Genomic DNA, 17,272 nt, shown 5'->3' on the forward strand with positions numbered 1-17,272 from the left:
GACTAAATCCTTTATACTACTTCTACTATATACAACATCTTACACCAACAAATAAAACTATATGCAGCAATCTCATCATTTTAGAGTTATTAAAGAAATAATAAACCTTTTTCATAATTTAATGTAATTTTATATATTACTTATTTTTTATTAACAAAGTTAATATAAAATTTCATTTTATAAAAAAAAATGTAAAAAAACCGCCCATATATTTCCCTAATCCTTATAAAGGACAAGATTACACATATCTTTAATGATATAGTATAGCACAAAGTTCCTAGAAGTAGGATTGAAAGGAAAAATGAGTCTTGGTCTGCATTACACTTGACAACTATAGCAAATAAAATAAACATCTTTGATTGAGAAATTGATAAATCCATTTATCTAGTCAATTTTAACCCATGTAGCTAATGATACAGAAACTGAAGCTAATGATTTTCTACAATTCTACCCGTGTTGAAGGAGGAAAAGAATATATACATATATTCATATAAATGTCATAGCAAAAAATTCAATATAAACCAAAAACCCTTAACCAATGAATCATGGGTGGGAAGTGGAAACTTCAAATTGGTTTTTCCATGTGTCAAAAGAAAATAAAAAAAATAAAGAAAGAACGGACAAAGATCAAAGAACAAAAGACATACAATTTGACTAACCTCTATACTTTTCACTTTAGTATACGTTGAACACTGAGGATTTCAATCTTCAACACACTTGCTTATTTCTACAACTTAGTTTATTAATGCAATTTCCTTTTCTACCCAAAAAATAGAGGTTAATTGTCAAGTAAAAAATCATTATAATCTTATTAATTAATAGCTCAATTAATTTATTACATTTCGAAGATGCATGCATTTCAATTTTTTTTATTTAAATGAATGTTCAATAAAATTTCTAATGTGAAGTATAATTAAATTAGATCACTATAGTCTACTCAAAAAAAAATTAGATCACTATTTCGTGTCTAAACTCTAGATTATTAAAATTTAATGATGCATTAAATTTAATTTATTAAATATAAAAATTTACCAACAATAACTTGATTTATCACATATAGATAGAAAATTAGAAATAGAATGACCAATTTAAATTAGAGAAAAATATTTATCCTTTTAAAGGACATATAATTGTGTCATTTTAAAAGAGAAAAAGGCACAATCTAATATTTTTTTTATTTAAAATTTAAATTTAAAAAAATACTTACCTTTTCTTTCATAATTTGCATTGTTTGTGTCTTTCTTATTTCACCTCTTTTAAAAGAACAAACACTAAAACTCTTTAAATTATTACTTAATTATATAAAAATATTTTTGAAATTCAACCGAAATAATATCAATATTTTTAAATCAAACAAAAAATTAAACCTCTGAAACATTTAGGTTATAATTTAACTAGATAAATATTTAATTTAAAAATAATTAAAAAATCTATTCAATTAAACTGACGGCCTAATCTGATTTTTGAAACATAAAATAATATTAAATATTTCTCTATAGTCTATACAAAAAATTTCTTGATTTTTTTATTATTAATTTCTATTGATTTTAAAAATTTTACAGAAAATAACAAAAATTGGAAAATTCGTCCAGACTGTATAATAAGTAGAAGAATAACAACATTAATGTTGTTATTTAAGAACAACATTAATATTATTATTAATATTTCCTTATTAAGTACAATATTATAAGGGTTTTATAATTCTCAAAGAATTGAAATCTTATGTTGTAGAGATAAAAAACATGTGAGACCTTAGAAAAAATTATACGTAAAATCTATGTTAATGCGAAAATCAAAGAGTGAGTAAGAAAATTGTAATTCTGTTAAATTTGAATTATAAAACTCATGTTATAATGTTAGCTAACGTGACCAACAATGACTCTTTCTCCTCTGCAACTTTAACCCTTGAAGCCCTAAATCCCTGAGTCTTTATCTCTGCCGTAACCCACATCGGAAAATTCCAAGTTCCGGCGAATTTCACGCTTCAAGAACTCTCTGCCCGATTCGTTTGATTTTTCATCCCAACTCGTCATTGCTCAAGTTCTCCTATTCTAGGTCTTGATTTTTGCTATAAATTTAAGCTCTTTTCGGCATTGTCGTGATTTAAACTTGTTTTTGGGATGATTCAATCTATCTTTTGTTTCTTTGGGAATTTGGCATACTCTTATTTGTTGAGTGTTTGAGATTTCTTTCTTCCATGTTTAGTTTGTATGCATTGGTTGTATCTTTTAATATTTGAATTTGATATTTTTATTTTTTATATTGAAGAATAATGTTATTATATTTTGATGAAATTGTGCTTTGCCATCGTTTCTATATCGTGATTACAATGGCTAACCTCCCTCTAGGTAGTTACTTGGTGGCTGGTTGAACTTGAAACAATAGCATTATGCATTCAATTTTTATTTTCTTTGTGTTTAGCTTGAAAAAGATGATACTTTGTTTGATCAAACTGTTTTCTAGTCTTAGTTGTCGAGGTTCTTCAAAGATCTTCTTGTTTGTATTTGTTTCTTGTTGAACAATCCTGGTTGTAACCAGAATGTCTGAAATTTGATGCACTTTTGGGTTTTAGGGAGGAAACCATGGAGACGCAATCTGATGGCAATGAGGATGACATAGCCACCATTAAGGACATAAGGCAACAGCTTGAAGCTCGCATAGAGTCCCAACACAAGACCCACTTGGAGATGCTTGCTTCTATACAAACCATAATACCCAATCTTGTCTCTTCCCTTGACCTTTCTCTCAAGGTTGTATCTTCTTTCAACCATCGTCCGTTCGCTCCTACCCCTTCTCTGCCTCTGCCTGATCCAAAATTGAATCCCAAGAAACCTATCAAACTAGCGCACGGATCTAATGCTGAAACATGCATTGACAGCTCTATTGAGGCTGACTTGACAAATCACAAGAATCAAAAGCCAAAATTATCTCAGGATTCAAACCCAGTTTCTCAGGTAGAATCTGAGACGGTTAGTCCGTTAGCAGTGGTTCGATCAATGGTTGCTGTTTTTCTGTTAGAGCGAGTGCCTTTCTCACCAATTGATTCTTCCACTGTGTTGAGGAAATTGGAGAATGATCAGTCAGTGACACCGGTAGAGAAGGCTGCGCTTCAGGAGCTTGGGGGGGATTCAGGGCCAACACTTGCAGTGGAGATAGCATTGAGGTCAATGGCAGATGATAATGGTGGTGTTGAAGTGGAGGAATTTGTAGTGAGTGGCAAATCAAGAATTATGGTTTTAAATATAGACCGAACTCGGCTTCTGAGAGAATTGCCGGAAAGTGCACCAAATCAGCATCTTGAATCAAGTTCTGGAGATGGGAATATGAATCAAAATCAAGTTCAGCAGAACACTACCAGTGCCACTAATGTGAATGGTGGTTTGCTTGGGATGGGAAGGCCAGTTCTGAGGCCAATGTCTGATATGTGGATACCCCATGGGGACCCCCATATGTCGGGGTTGCAGCCAATGTTTTCAGGAGGACCAAGGGGAGCACCCAGAGTAATGGGGATGATGGAGATGCATAGAGGTATAGGTATTCCGTCAATGCATAGACTTCAACTGGGGCCAAATGCCCCAGGGAGTAGTCCTAATGCAATGCCTCAGAAGCCAAGAACTTTAGAGGATGATATGAAGGATCTTGAGGCTTTGTTGAATAAGAAATCATTTAGAGAGATGCAAAAATCTAAAACTGGCGAGGAGCTATTGGACCTAATTCATCGACCAACTGCAAAGGAGACTGCTGTAGCTGCAAAGGTTCAAGTTCACAGTCTACTTTAATAGGCCCTACACTAAAATTTCCCTTGTGCTTGTTGTTAGTTTTTAGTGCACTTCAGCATTACAAACAGTTTAATCTAATCCAGCTTGTTTACAATGTATTGTTTCAGTTCAAAACAAAAGGTGGTTCTCAGGTGAAGGAATACTGTGACTCACTGACAAAAGAGGATTGCCGACGTCAATCGGGTTCCTTTATAGCATGTGATAAGGTTAATGACAAGGACAATATTTTACTATTTAAGCTCGTATGCTGGTTGACAAGTGTTTTTCAGTGTAATCTAACCATGAAATTTTTAATTAGCCTTTCTTGATGTATATTGTGATCCTTTTCTTGGCAGGTTCATTTTAGGCGGATCATTGCTCCTCATACTGACATCAATTTAGGAGACTGTTCTTTTCTTGATACTTGCCGACACATGAAGGCATTATTTTTTTCCCCTGATTTTATCTTATTTAGAATTTGTTTTTATTTTTTTAGTTATGTTTATCATTAGTTTGAGTTGTGTTATTCTTTTGTCCTTTGTTAGACATGCAAGTACGTTCATTATGAGTATGACCCTACACCTGACGTGTCGCCAGCAATGATGGGTGCTCCTCCTCCTCCCAAACCTCTAAAGCCTCAGCGTGCTGAATATTGTTCTGAAGTGGAACTTGGTGAGCCACAATGGATCAACTGTGACATACGTAACTTTAGAATGGACATATTAGGTCAATTTGGAGTAATAATGGCAGATCCACCATGGGACATTCACATGGAACTGCCTTATGGAACAATGGCTGATGATGAAATGCGCAGTCTTAATGTCCCTGCTCTGCAAACTGATGGGCTTATTTTTCTATGGGTCACTGGACGTGCAATGGAACTTGGACGTGAATGGTATTTGCACTTGTGTTTGGTCATACGTTAATTGTTACTTTGGTAAATAAAAAAAAAAAAAAACTGTTATCTGATTAGCATGACCAATCAAAGATTAAAGCTGCTTTTTGTTAATATTCTATATTTGGCTTACCTATATTCCATAATGCTCCATGCAGCTTAGAACTTTGGGGATATAAACGTGTTGAGGAGATCATTTGGGTAAAAACAAATCAACTTCAGCGAATAATCAGAACTGGGCGTACAGGCCACTGGCTCAATCACAGTAAGGAACATTGTCTTGTTGGAATAAAGGGTAATCCTGAAGTAAACAGGAACATTGACACTGATGTTATTGTTGCTGAGGTCAGGGAAACTAGCCGCAAGCCGGATGAGGTTTGTATAATTTTCACTTAAGTTTTGATAGTTAATTATGCCCCTTAATGCTTTGACTGGCTTTATCTCTAAAAAGGGTGGTCAATAGTATTCATTGATGCTGTATCCATGATTTTCTGTTTTGAAGGATATTTTATGTTATCTTTAGTTGCAGTTTCCCTCTTTCTCTGTAATCAAGTTTCAGTTTTATCCAAAATAATGTTTTTTACATGATAATAGGCTTTGGCAGTTTGGCCAGGACAAGGAGAACTTATTAAAAGCCATTCACATGATATCTTTTCCTCATTTCTAATTGTAAAGCCTGCACAATTCCATCTTGCTATCTCTACAATATCCCCCCCCCCCCCCCCCCCCCCCCCAAAAAAAAAAAAATATGAAGAGGAAATAGTTGAATTAAACCTGATAATGTTATTTTACCTGTTCCTGTTATTGAACTTAAATTATTGACATGCTTAACATTCAAAGTTGTCAATATTGGTTCCCGCAGATGTATCCTCTGCTGGAGAGGATAAGTCCGAGAACAAGAAAGTTGGAATTGTTTGCTCGCATGCACAATACTCATGCAGGGTAGGTTTTCATGACTGTTATCTATTTGAGTTTTTCTTTCATGGTATTCTTAAAGTAGTTTGATTGAGATCGAGTCTACTGGATATGAAATGGTTTTTTATGCTATATAAGTGGAGTTCACGCGATATGTTCTATAAATTAAATGTTTTCTTGTCATGTGGTTTTGATTTCTTGGTTGAGAATCTAACCTAGTTGCAGTTGTGGGTTTAGGGCCAAAATTTCATCCTTGTAGATAGAATACTTAGGCTGTTTGTGTTGTTCTTTATTATTGATTATGTTCTCCATTGTTTTCAGATGGATGTCTCTTGGTAATCAATTGAATGGTGTAAGGTTAGTTGATGAGGGGCTGCGAGCAAGGTTTAAGGCTGCTTACCCAGATATGGAGGTGCAGCCACCATCACCGCCCAGAGCTTCTGCTATGGAAGTAGACTCTAGTGTTGCTGCTCATACGAGGAGTCCATTTGCAGTCACAGAATCAAAGTCCGCTGTAACACAGTTTGCAGAGCCTGCAGCTCCAGAAGCTTCCTATGCTTCAGAGGAGAAGTCAATGGCCGTTGATGTGGACATTAGTTAAGTTAGTTTCCACTGATTCAATCATAATTGGTAGGGGCAATTCCTTGATAAAGCTGAAAGGAAAGCAGCTTTTTGACACTGTTCCCTCGCCTTTTTGTTTTTGTGGTTAAGTGTAGCAAGGTTTTTGAGAGGAAATACCTGATTTGGATGAGGATGCTTATGTAAATTAAATAATTGTGTAATAGTTGTTAGTCATGAGGAGTGTTATAAAAGTCTCATTCCAATTGTGCGTCAGTGCTATATAAGCCTATATTCATTGTTTATGTTCAGGCATCAATATTGTGAATTTGTGGTGTTGCTTGCACTCTACTGATTTTGCAATCACAGGAAAGCGAAGGGAAATACAATAGATAGATGCATGAAAATTGAAGGGAGCATGTATTGACAACTGGAAAAGTTGAAGCAAGCGGAATGCTGAAGCTTCAGGAGGCGCAAAATTGAGTTATAAAATGTTTATAAAAATGATTAGAGGACAATTAAAATGTTACATAATACATTTGGATTTTTTTTAAGTTAGAAATTATTTTTAAGATAAAGTTAAAAAAAATAGCTTACAAAACTAAAAACTAAAAATGGTTTGGTGATTACATAAAGTTACAGTTTTTAGTTTTAAAATTACTTAAAAGCATACTTTTCGAAAAAAAGTTCCTATCTCTCTATATCTCTGTTGTTTTTCATTTAAAAAAAAATACACACTTTAAGAAAAGTTGAAAAAAGCTTAAAAAAAGTTCCTGTTAAGAGCTTTTGATTTTTGATTTTTTCTTCATTATGAAAAAAAAAATTCATTATTAAAGCTTTTCTCAAAATCTGTTTAACCTAATTTTTATTTATAAAAAAAAAAAACCTTAAAATAAGATGATTAAAAACAATCTCGAAAGTGATTCCATTGGACTAGGCCTGTGTTCATCATAACAAACTGGACTTACGATCATGTCAGTGAACTGCACTATAAACACAAGCACCCCATCCAATCCTCTTTCTCATTGAAAAAAACAAAGGAGCAAGCGTGTTTGATGAAATTCTTTGCAGCACCCCAATACCTAGCCACCTCCGCTCTCAATCATGATTCATGACAAGAACTATGAACATATCTATAATAATTGAAAAAAGTGTGTATCATTTCAAAGGGCGTAAAGTTGTGTTATTTTAAGTGAGAGAAAGAGATAGATAAAGAAGAAGGAGAGAGTGGACAAAAATATATAAAGGTGTGGGTCTCACCTCTTCTTTGTGAGAGTGAAAGAATATAAGTTGTGTCATTTAAAAGGACAAAGATTTTTATCATAATAATTATCTTAGATGTGTTATGGGTTTGAACAAAAAGGAATTATGTTTGGTTCCACTAGCGACCAAGATTTTTTGTTTAATAAAATGTAACTAGATGTCTCCTTTTCAACTAGCCAATCCAAAAGGGCTTGTCCTTTTGATGAGACAAATTAATGCCATCATCTCCAAAATCTAAGAGAATGGGCTCGTGATGGTTTTGATACAAAAATGGTGTCTTCCTTCTAGAATCACATTCACAAAGGGCCAGTATTTGAGGGTTGGCCAAGGGTGAGCATAATCATGACGCGTGAGTAGCACAGAAAAGTACTGTACATATATTTTTGAAGGCAAAAGAAAGTTAATATTAGTTAATTATGTTTAATTTTGCACCCAAAAAAAATTATGTTTAATTACTCCTTTTGGTCATTTTAATTATTAGTATTTATATTTGATTCTCATAAAAAGGTTTGATTACGTTTTATTTTGTTAAATCAGCGCTAATGTGTTTCTTTTTATTGAGGAAACATAGTGTCCCTCACTTCTATTATATATATTTCTTAAATTGTAAGTAATGTTTTTTAAAAATTACGTTTGTTATAATATATTCTTGTGTAACTGTGTAAGCTAGCATTTATACTTGATTAATTGGTGTAATGCATGGATGCTACATAGGGTCTTTTTGCTGCACCAGTCAAATGTAACTATTAATCATCGCATAGTCTATGTAACTATGAAAGAGCATAAATAATCTGTCCTTACACCATTGTACCATTAATATGATGAAAATTTTATAAGCTTTCCTTAAGTCCTTGTTTGAATGAGATTTTGTTGAACTTCAATTAGCGTTCCACGTAAATGTGTGATTATGCTTCAAACGGCACGCTTACTCTCTCTCTCTCTCTTTTTGAAATATTTCAATCGATTTATCGCTTCGCAACTAATTTGATTTGGGGCGAGTTCAGGATTAAGATTAAGACTTTAAATCTCTCTCAAAAGTGGTACTGAGGAAATTCGAACACATGCTCTCACCCTACTTGCTCAGCTCTCATGCGCCAACTGAGCTACCACCATTTGGTACGGCACGCTTACTCTAATTATTTGTCAAGAGGACGAAAATTTTGATTTGATCAACATTCGATTGGATGAATTGCATTTAATACAAGCATTACCTCAAAGTTGTTAGAAGAGTTTATTCTTCATATTATGATGTTGAAGCTTTCCATTAATTAAGGTCAGAGGTTATATTTAATTATAATCATTTTTGTTTATAATTTTTTATAATTTTTTTTTATTTTTTGATTAAAATTGAATCATTGGTTATCAAATAACGTCAAGTGAGAGTCGTTAATCTAATTTTGATCCAAAGATAAAATAAAGTGCTGCTAAGAGGTTGTAAGTATAAACCCTATCTTAATTAAATAGTCATGAAATTCTTTTTTGCACTTTCATTTTCTTTATAATTAAAATTACATTTTAAGTTTAAAGAACTCTTATAAGAGAAGTCATAGTAGATACATAAAGTTATTTATAAACTTCTACTCTTTTGAGAGTTATCTTTAATATAATATTCCATCGTCTACTACATAATCAGTAAAATCTAACATTGAAGTAATGTATATGACGGAAATCTTGACAACTTATTAGTCTGAGATTGTCTTCAAAGTTCAACTTTATGGTATATTCTTATTAGATTAAAACATATTATTGTATTTGTACATAACATTCACATTTAATTTATTTTTTACACTTTATAATAATTCTATATCAATCTTATAACATTGTAATAATAATATGGAAAAAGTGTGTGTCATTTTAAAAGAGAAAAGTTGTGTCATTTTAAGTGAGAGAAAGAGATAGATCACGGAGAAGAGAGAATAGACAAAAAAAAATAAAGGTACGGGTCTCATCTCTTTGTGAGAGTGAAATGACACAAGTGGTATCATTTAAAAGGACAAACATTTTCTCTAATAATATAGGATAGAAACAAAATTAAAACTAACTTATAGACTATATTAACTTTTTTTATAAAATCTGAATTAAAAGTAGATGCGGTATATGTAACAGCCCCAAACCTTGTAGCAGGATATTGTCCGCTTTGCCCCGCGCACAAGCACCTCACGGTTTTACGTTTTGGGTTACCCCAAAAGGCCTCCTACAAGGAAAGGTATCCACACCCTTATTTAAGGCATGTTTCGTTCCCCTCTCCAACCGATGTGGGACATAACATCCTCCCCCACTGGGAATACAGCGTCCCCGCTGTACACACCGGTCCAGGGTCAGGCTCTGATACCAAATGTATCAGCCCCAAACCCTGTAGCAGGATATTGTCCGCTTTGCCCCGCGCACAAGCACTGTCGAGCTCACGGTTTTACGTTTTGGGTTACCCCAAAAGGCCTCCTACAAGGAAAGGTATCCATACCCTTATTTAAGGCATGTTTCGTTTTCCTCTCCAACCGATGTGAGACATTACAGTATATACAAATGAAAATATATTTTGACCTTTTTTTTTATAAGGAGGTTATACTTATAAGATTTTTTGTCTTATAACTTCTTACAATGATTTTTATTATGAGGTGGGTTGGCAACGGTGAGGATGAAATGAATTTTGTCTTTACCAATAAATTTTTTTTCTATACAGACAGTCAGAGATCAAATCTCTATCAACATATTTAAAAAAATTCGCTATTTACTAACTTGCCTACCTTTGTTTATGTATCCTTTTAACTATATTGCACCACAATAGTACTTTAAAGTCAAAATTAGCAACAACACAAGTCACCAACCTAATTACCCACCCTTCTCAACTTCCTCCCTAACCCACACAACGCATAAAACAACAAAAATATATTATTAACTGTTCATTGTAGATAATCTCTCTCTGTATCTACTCCTTTACTAAAAATAGGAGAAAATAGGATTTAAGTGAAAATAATAATAAAAAAATAGATAAAATGGTAAAAGTTATTTATACTATTTTTTTCCAAATTTAATAAAAGATATAATGAAGTTTCAGTACTCCGAGAGTATAGAAGAAATTTTCCTCCATAATATGCAAAGATAGAATCTATACATTTGATATTGAGTTATGTACTAAGAACATTTGTGCACAATAACATTAAGAAAATGACATTGAAACAGTGATCATGTGTAGTTAAAATTTCACAGTAATTTGACGGCATGGATGATGAAAATGAGGGATGAATCTGATAGAGCAACGCATGGATTTTCAAAATCAACATACCTACTATTTCATGTGTCCTCGTAAAAACAGTTTTGGACCAAAAATTTGTGGACGAGATTGTGTTGGAAATTTTTAACTAGAACATTAATTTTAAGTATCTTTTATGTGCTTTTGTATATAAATTATGTGCGGGCAAGAGATAAACAAATGCTTATAAATATTTGAACTCATAAACTTCGATTTTTTGACTCTTTTGCCCCTCATTAATTAATTAATAACTAATTTGTCCTTGATCCAGAACTATCCACCAATCTGCCCCCTTTTAGTCGACTACATTGCTTTTTTAGTCGAGCAAATGGTCAAAATTCAGAATGTGGACTACACGAAATATAGTCGACTAAAAAAGCATCTTGATCGACTACATTTTTGGGATATTTAGTCGACTAAAAAAGCATCTTGATCGACTACATTTTTGGGATATTTAGTCGACTAAATATCGACTAAAACCCTATATTTTCCATGTTTTCAGTCTCATTTCGATTGTTGTTGTTGTGTAACCCAAAATAGCTCCCTTTGTTAATGTGTAATCCTCTCAATCCGATTGTATTTCATCCCACCATCTCTACAGCCCTAATATTGTGAAATCATTGTCATTGCACAATTCCAACCCCCAAAATCCGAACCCAAACCCCCAATTTCAGAACCCTAGTCCCAATTTCGTGAGGAAGATGAGCACAAGTCCAAACATGTATGTGACAATGATCTACTATGATGGAAAGCATTATGAAGGCCCCAATGGTGTTCAATTTGAAGGAAAAACGAAAATGTTGAAAATCAAATGGGGCACTACATACAATGAGTTAAAGGGGAGAATTCAACAAAATTTGGGTCTGCAAGGCAGCCAATGCGTTCAACGGATGATTGCCAGGGTAGAGACTACAGTTGGTAAGGATGCTATTTACTACATTGGTAACGATATATGTGATGATGAAGATGTCGAATGTGTCATAGATGCAATTGTTGACCAAAAATTTCAAAATTTTATTGAGATATATGTTGAATTAGATTGTGGTCAATCTTCATCTGCACCCATGCATATAAGAAGTGAACCGTATTTTGGTCATGAAGAAAGAGTAGTCAATTTATCTGCACCTGCACCTGTCATAAGTCAGATAACACTGCGGTAAATAGATGAGGATGAACAGGATGCCGATATGGACAGCGACGAGGACGGTGAACCTGAGAGTGTTATTCCGCTAGGTGACACGTCAGATACTGACGTAGAGGGTGCAAAAAGGGGGCAGGTTGGTGGATCAAGATGTTTTTTTAGTCGACTATATTTCGTGTAGTCCACATTCTGAATTTTGACCATTTGCTCGACTAAAAAAGCAATGTAGTCGACTAAAAGGGGGCAGGTTGGAGGATAGTTCTGGATCAGGGGCAAATTGGTTATTAATTAATTAATGAGGGGCAAAAGGGTCAAAAAGCCCATAAACTTCAATACCAAACATTTCATCAACTTATAGAAATTAATGGTTTATAATTGAGATTAATATTTTTCATGTTATAGGCATAATTTTATTTCCTACACACACATAAAAATATGTGGATCACATGTGGGGCCATGTGGAAAAAAAAAGAAAAAAAAAACATAGACCCAACATACTTTTATATACGTGTAGGACATAAAATTATCTCATACAACGTAATAAACATTAATACTTTTATAATTTCATTAAATTTATGTCCACTTGAAAAGACGGGGATACTCACTAATTCTAATATTCCTTTATCCTCAACGGGTTCTGCCTTCAAAGCAAATGCAAAGAATATAAACATCCACTCATGGATTTGGAGAAAAAATAAAACAAAAACCAATCCTATTCAAAGTTGCATCTAAGATTTAAGACTTGCAAGCAACAAATGTACTATTATTCTATTGGTGTATAATGGCTCCTAGAGATAACAAACAATATTGGACTCATATGCTTTTGTGTTTAAGAATGACAAAAAAAGAGTACTTAGTATATACTTTTCCTTTTCCCCCTAACTTGGGGACTCAAAAGTACATGTTATAGGTATTTTTACCAATTTATTTGTATATATTGTTCAAATAATCATTTTGATCGGTTATTTTGTTAAAAGAATCCCTACACACCCGCCTTTTAAATCTTGAGAATTCAATTTTCCAAGAAAAAAAAAAAAAAAAAAACTTGAGAATTCATGAACCGGTTAGCCATAACTTAACTTCCCTTATAAATACTTGACATAGTTTCAGTCTCCATTTATACCTAAAACAAATAACACTAAAGTGCATTTTTTCTTAGGATGGAGCTCTTGTGGAAAGCTCACATGAGGATACAAGTGAGACCCTTTTTTCTCTTCTATCATTCAATCTATTCAAAGTAGCTTTTTGGTCTTATTTATGCAAATCTTTTCTGTATATACTTTTAAACCTTATGCAGGTAATTAGATTTGTTTTTGCTCTCCTTTTGGTAACACTGCTGAGTTCAGATGAAGCTGAGAGCAGAAAAGCCAACATTATTACAACTTCCTTTGAGTACAGTGCTATAAATTGCAGAGCTTATAGTGCTTCATTGACTGATTTTGGTGGTGTTGGAGATGGATACACATCCAACACAAAGGCCTTTAATTCTGCAATCAATCACCTGAGTCAATATGCTTCTGAAGAGGGGGCTCAGCTTTATGTTCCTGCTGGTAAATGGCTTACTGGGAGCTTCAGTCTCATCAGTCACTTCACACTCTATCTAAACAAAGATGCTGTTCTCCTTGCTTCTCAGGTATCTCATTTTCTGTTCATTAATTCTTTCATGATCAAGACCTGGTTAGCATTGATTTTGTTGCTTCTGTTTATTCATATTGATGACTAAGTAACCACAAATATCAGTTATTTTTATGTGATCAAGCAAAATTTATTTCTACCAAAGCCTTCTACATCCCCCAATAAAAATGTTTTACCTTACATCTTTTAGGATCAGAACCTTCCATCCTCAGTTGTTTTGCTTTTTATGAACCATATAAGCTGAAAACCTTTCATCCTGCCTTTGATTTAGCTAGTAGTGTTATTGTTCCTCCAAAGCCTATGTGAGTAGTGGAAAAAGTTATTCTACTGATTGTTGTATTTGAACTGATGCTTTTGTTCCACCCACTTGGCCTCATCTTCCATTTCTTGCACCTTTCCTTTTGACAGAATTTGACAAGAACTATTTCCCAAGTTTGACTCTGCAAACAAAACAGGCAATAAATTAAGTTAGAAAGTGATTCTCTAAAGCTTGCATTGGTTGAATGGTAGAAAACATTATATGGGTCGACTTCATTGATGGCAAATTAATAATATATTCTTGGTTTAGTACTATGGCTACAATTTCCTGAATGTCATTACAAAATAAAATTGAAGTAATCTATTATTTATCACTGTCATAGACTCATTTTTGAAAATGGAAACAAACGTTTTTAAAGGGATTCATTTGAGTTAAAAATGAGGTAAGATGTCCAATAAATGAAATACAATTATGTCACTAGGTTCCTCACTTCCTACTATTGCTAGAAAACTAGGCTATCAAAGCAATATTGTTAATTAACTCATGAAAGCAATATACCAACTCCTGAACCTTTGATCCCCTAAAAACTATTTACATACACACCCTTTAATTTGGGTTCCATAGGAAATAAAACTTTGATAGAAATGTGCCATGGTGTGGTCTAATACGTTTTTGTCTTCAGTTTACAAGGGAAAAGTTTTTGGCACTTTGATGTTACACTATTAACAAGAGTTTTTCTTTGTATTATTTTATATATTGATTTAGGATATTACTGAATGGCCTGTGATCAAACCACTCCCATCCTACGGTAGAGGAAGAGATGCAGGAGCGGGAAGGTACACCAGCCTTATATTTGGAACAAACCTCACTGATGTTATTGTCACAGGTATGGAAAAAGTTGCAGGAAACAAATATCAACCCAGTAGTTAAGGGTTGGTGAAACATTTCAGCGAACATGTGCCACGCATCAAAAGTTTGAATTCCACTTCGCTAAAGTTTACTTACTCTCATTGAATATATTATTTATCTAATCTATTAGGCTTAATTAAATTTTATTTTGTTTTGTCATTACATTTTATGTTTGTTCATTTTAATCTTGTATATTTCTAGTTAATTATCTAATTTGTTATTTATATTCAATGTAGTCTCTCAAAAGCTACTTCCATTCAAAGTAGACATTTTCTTTTTCTTTTTCAAAATAGATATTTTAGTTGTTTGAAGTTACTAACTCGCGTTACTAATGATTGATGAAAAATGGTTTTTTTTTTTATATATAATAGTTGTTCCTCACATATGAAAGTAAGGTCTTAATAAGACATACATTTTTTTTTTGTTACTAGACTGATAAATGCTTTGCATATAATATAGACTCATATTTAGCTTCGGTTAATTTCAAATGGAACTCAAACTTAACAACATGTAATTGATAATCTAATTTAGATAATAGTTCATTGTAGGTATTATATTGAAACACAAAATAAAAATATTAAAAACTCAACTTAGCCTATGTGAACATGTAATATGAAGTGGTTAATAATAAAAGTGAAGTACCTTAATTATTTTGAGGTGATACATTATTGGTCACAATTAGATTGCTTCTTTAAGTTATAGCTTCTTTATTTCATAATACAAGCTTCATCCCCTTTTTTGGTCAAGTGTGATTGCTTAAATGGTTTTTTTTTTTTTTTTTTTTTTTTTTTTTTTTGAAATATCAAGTCTATATCATTTAAAAATTTATTATGAATTTGTTGCTATATTAAATTATTAACTATCAATTAAATAATTTTATCATTGTTAGTGATTGTTGATTATTCTTAATATGAATGAGATTATGACCATTGTGGCAACAGGGGACAATGGCACCATAGATGGGCAGGGAGCATTCTGGTGGGAACAATTTCACAAGAAAAAATTGAAATACACTCGCCCGTACCTGATTGAATTAATGTTCTCTGACAACATTCAAATCTCAAATCTAACGCTTCTAAATTCTCCATCATGGAATGTCCATCCTGTTTATAGCAGGTAATCCTTCCCTTCTCATATGGTCATATTCAAGTTTTAAAAGCATTCAAAATCATATTTGACCTTTGTAACACTAACATTATTACACCTTTGAAAATTCTCTTCCAACTTCAAGATTATAACAAAATTTCCAACACTATGCAGCAATATTATTGTCAAAGGCATCACCATCATTGCTCCTGTCACATCTCCAAACACTGATGGCATCAACCCAGGTTGGTATCTAAAGATTTATTTTAGAATAATGTATTCATGTTACAAAATTGTGTATAATATAGCCCCCCAAAAAAAAAACAATTTTACTTCCATCTTGTAGTTTCAATTTATTGGATATGAGAATTGATAAATGCAAATAGAATAAATAACTAATAAAGAATATAAGAATTTTTATATTTACACTTCTGTAAGTATAAAAACTCTTACATAATTTATTAACTATTGATTCTACTTATAATAACTCTCACTTGCAACAAATTAGAACTGTTGAATGCAAGTAAAATCAAGAGTGTAAGGGATTATAGACTTATAAAGTAGTGTAAATTTAGCCCTCCCCCTATATGTATTTATTGAAGTTGAGTGGATTGATATTTTTCATTTTTTCTTTTTTTGGATTAGATTCTTGCACAAATACAAGAATTGAAGACTGCTACATAGTTTCTGGGGATGATTGTGTGGCAGTGAAGAGTGGCTGGGATGAGTATGGCATAAAGTTTGGGTGGCCAACCAAACAACTTGTGATCAGACGGCTGACATGCATTTCTCCATTCAGTGCAGCCATTGCCTTTGGAAGTGAGATGTCAGGTGGAATCCAAGATGTTAGAGCTGAGGACATCACAGCCATCAATACAGAATCAGGTGTTAGAATTAAGACAGCAGTAGGGAGGGGAGGGTATGTGAAGGACATATATGTGAAGAAAATGAGCATGCATACTATGAAATGGGCATTTTGGATGACAGGTAACTATGGTTCCCATGCTGATAGCCACTATGATCCTAATGCCTTACCTGAGATCAAAGGCATCAACTATAGGGATATTGTGGCTGAGAATGTGAAAATGGCTGCTAGTTTGGAAGGAATCTCCAATGACCCCTTTACTGGAATTTGCTTTGCCAATGTGACAATTAAAATGACATCCAAGGCCAAGAAACAGCCATGGAAGTGCACTGATATTCAAGGGATCACAAGTGGGGTGACTCCTCAGCCATGCAATTTGTTACCTGATCAGGGGCCGGAGAATATCAAAGCATGTGATTTTCCCACTGAGAATCTACCAATTGATGATATGTTGGAGCTTAAGAAATGTACTTACAGCATCAAACATGAGTGAGTTATATGTTAAGAAGTACCATATAGTTATTTCTTTTAAGGCTTGTCTTCCTCGTATTATCCAGAAGTAATTGCTCAAGTTGAAAAATGAATTATCTGTCAAATTATAGTAATGCAACAAATTTCTTTTTCATCTACAAGTTTATGAGATGGCTTGATGCTGTTGAGAGCCTAAGTGTTACAATGCTAGCAGTAATCAAATTTAGCTAGTTTATTTTTGTTAAGAGGACTAATATACAGATTGGT

The 17,272-nt window shown here is 33.2% G+C and overlaps 2 protein-coding genes across 2 annotated transcripts; both read left to right on the forward strand.

The window, feature by feature from the left end:
* Window positions 1–1,885: 1,885 nt before the first annotated feature.
* Window positions 1,886–6,393, forward strand: LOC133287639 (N6-adenosine-methyltransferase MT-A70-like). Its single transcript, XM_061485289.1, has 8 exons — window positions 1,886–2,055; window positions 2,573–3,755; window positions 3,887–3,985; window positions 4,115–4,198; window positions 4,304–4,653; window positions 4,812–5,028; window positions 5,516–5,595; window positions 5,890–6,393. Exons 2-8 carry the CDS (start codon window positions 2,583–2,585, stop codon window positions 6,167–6,169), a joined length of 2,283 nt encoding a protein of 760 aa, XP_061341273.1. The 5' UTR covers window positions 1,886–2,055; window positions 2,573–2,582; the 3' UTR covers window positions 6,170–6,393.
* A 6,547-nt stretch (window positions 6,394–12,940) lies between these two features.
* Window positions 12,941–17,121, forward strand: LOC133287663 (probable polygalacturonase). The gene is made up of 6 exons (XM_061485318.1): window positions 12,941–12,976; window positions 13,078–13,413; window positions 14,440–14,560; window positions 15,525–15,699; window positions 15,844–15,914; window positions 16,315–17,121. Exons 1-6 carry the CDS (start codon window positions 12,941–12,943, stop codon window positions 17,025–17,027), a joined length of 1,452 nt encoding a protein of 483 aa, XP_061341302.1. The 3' UTR covers window positions 17,028–17,121.
* The last annotated feature ends 151 nt before the right edge of the window (window positions 17,122–17,272 follow it).

Source organism: Gastrolobium bilobum, unplaced genomic scaffold (genome assembly GCF_033153095.1).
Source record: "Gastrolobium bilobum isolate Gb01-03AN ecotype WA unplaced genomic scaffold, APGP_CSIRO_Gbil_v1 utg6021, whole genome shotgun sequence".
Classification (NCBI taxonomy): domain Eukaryota; kingdom Viridiplantae; phylum Streptophyta; class Magnoliopsida; order Fabales; family Fabaceae; genus Gastrolobium; species Gastrolobium bilobum.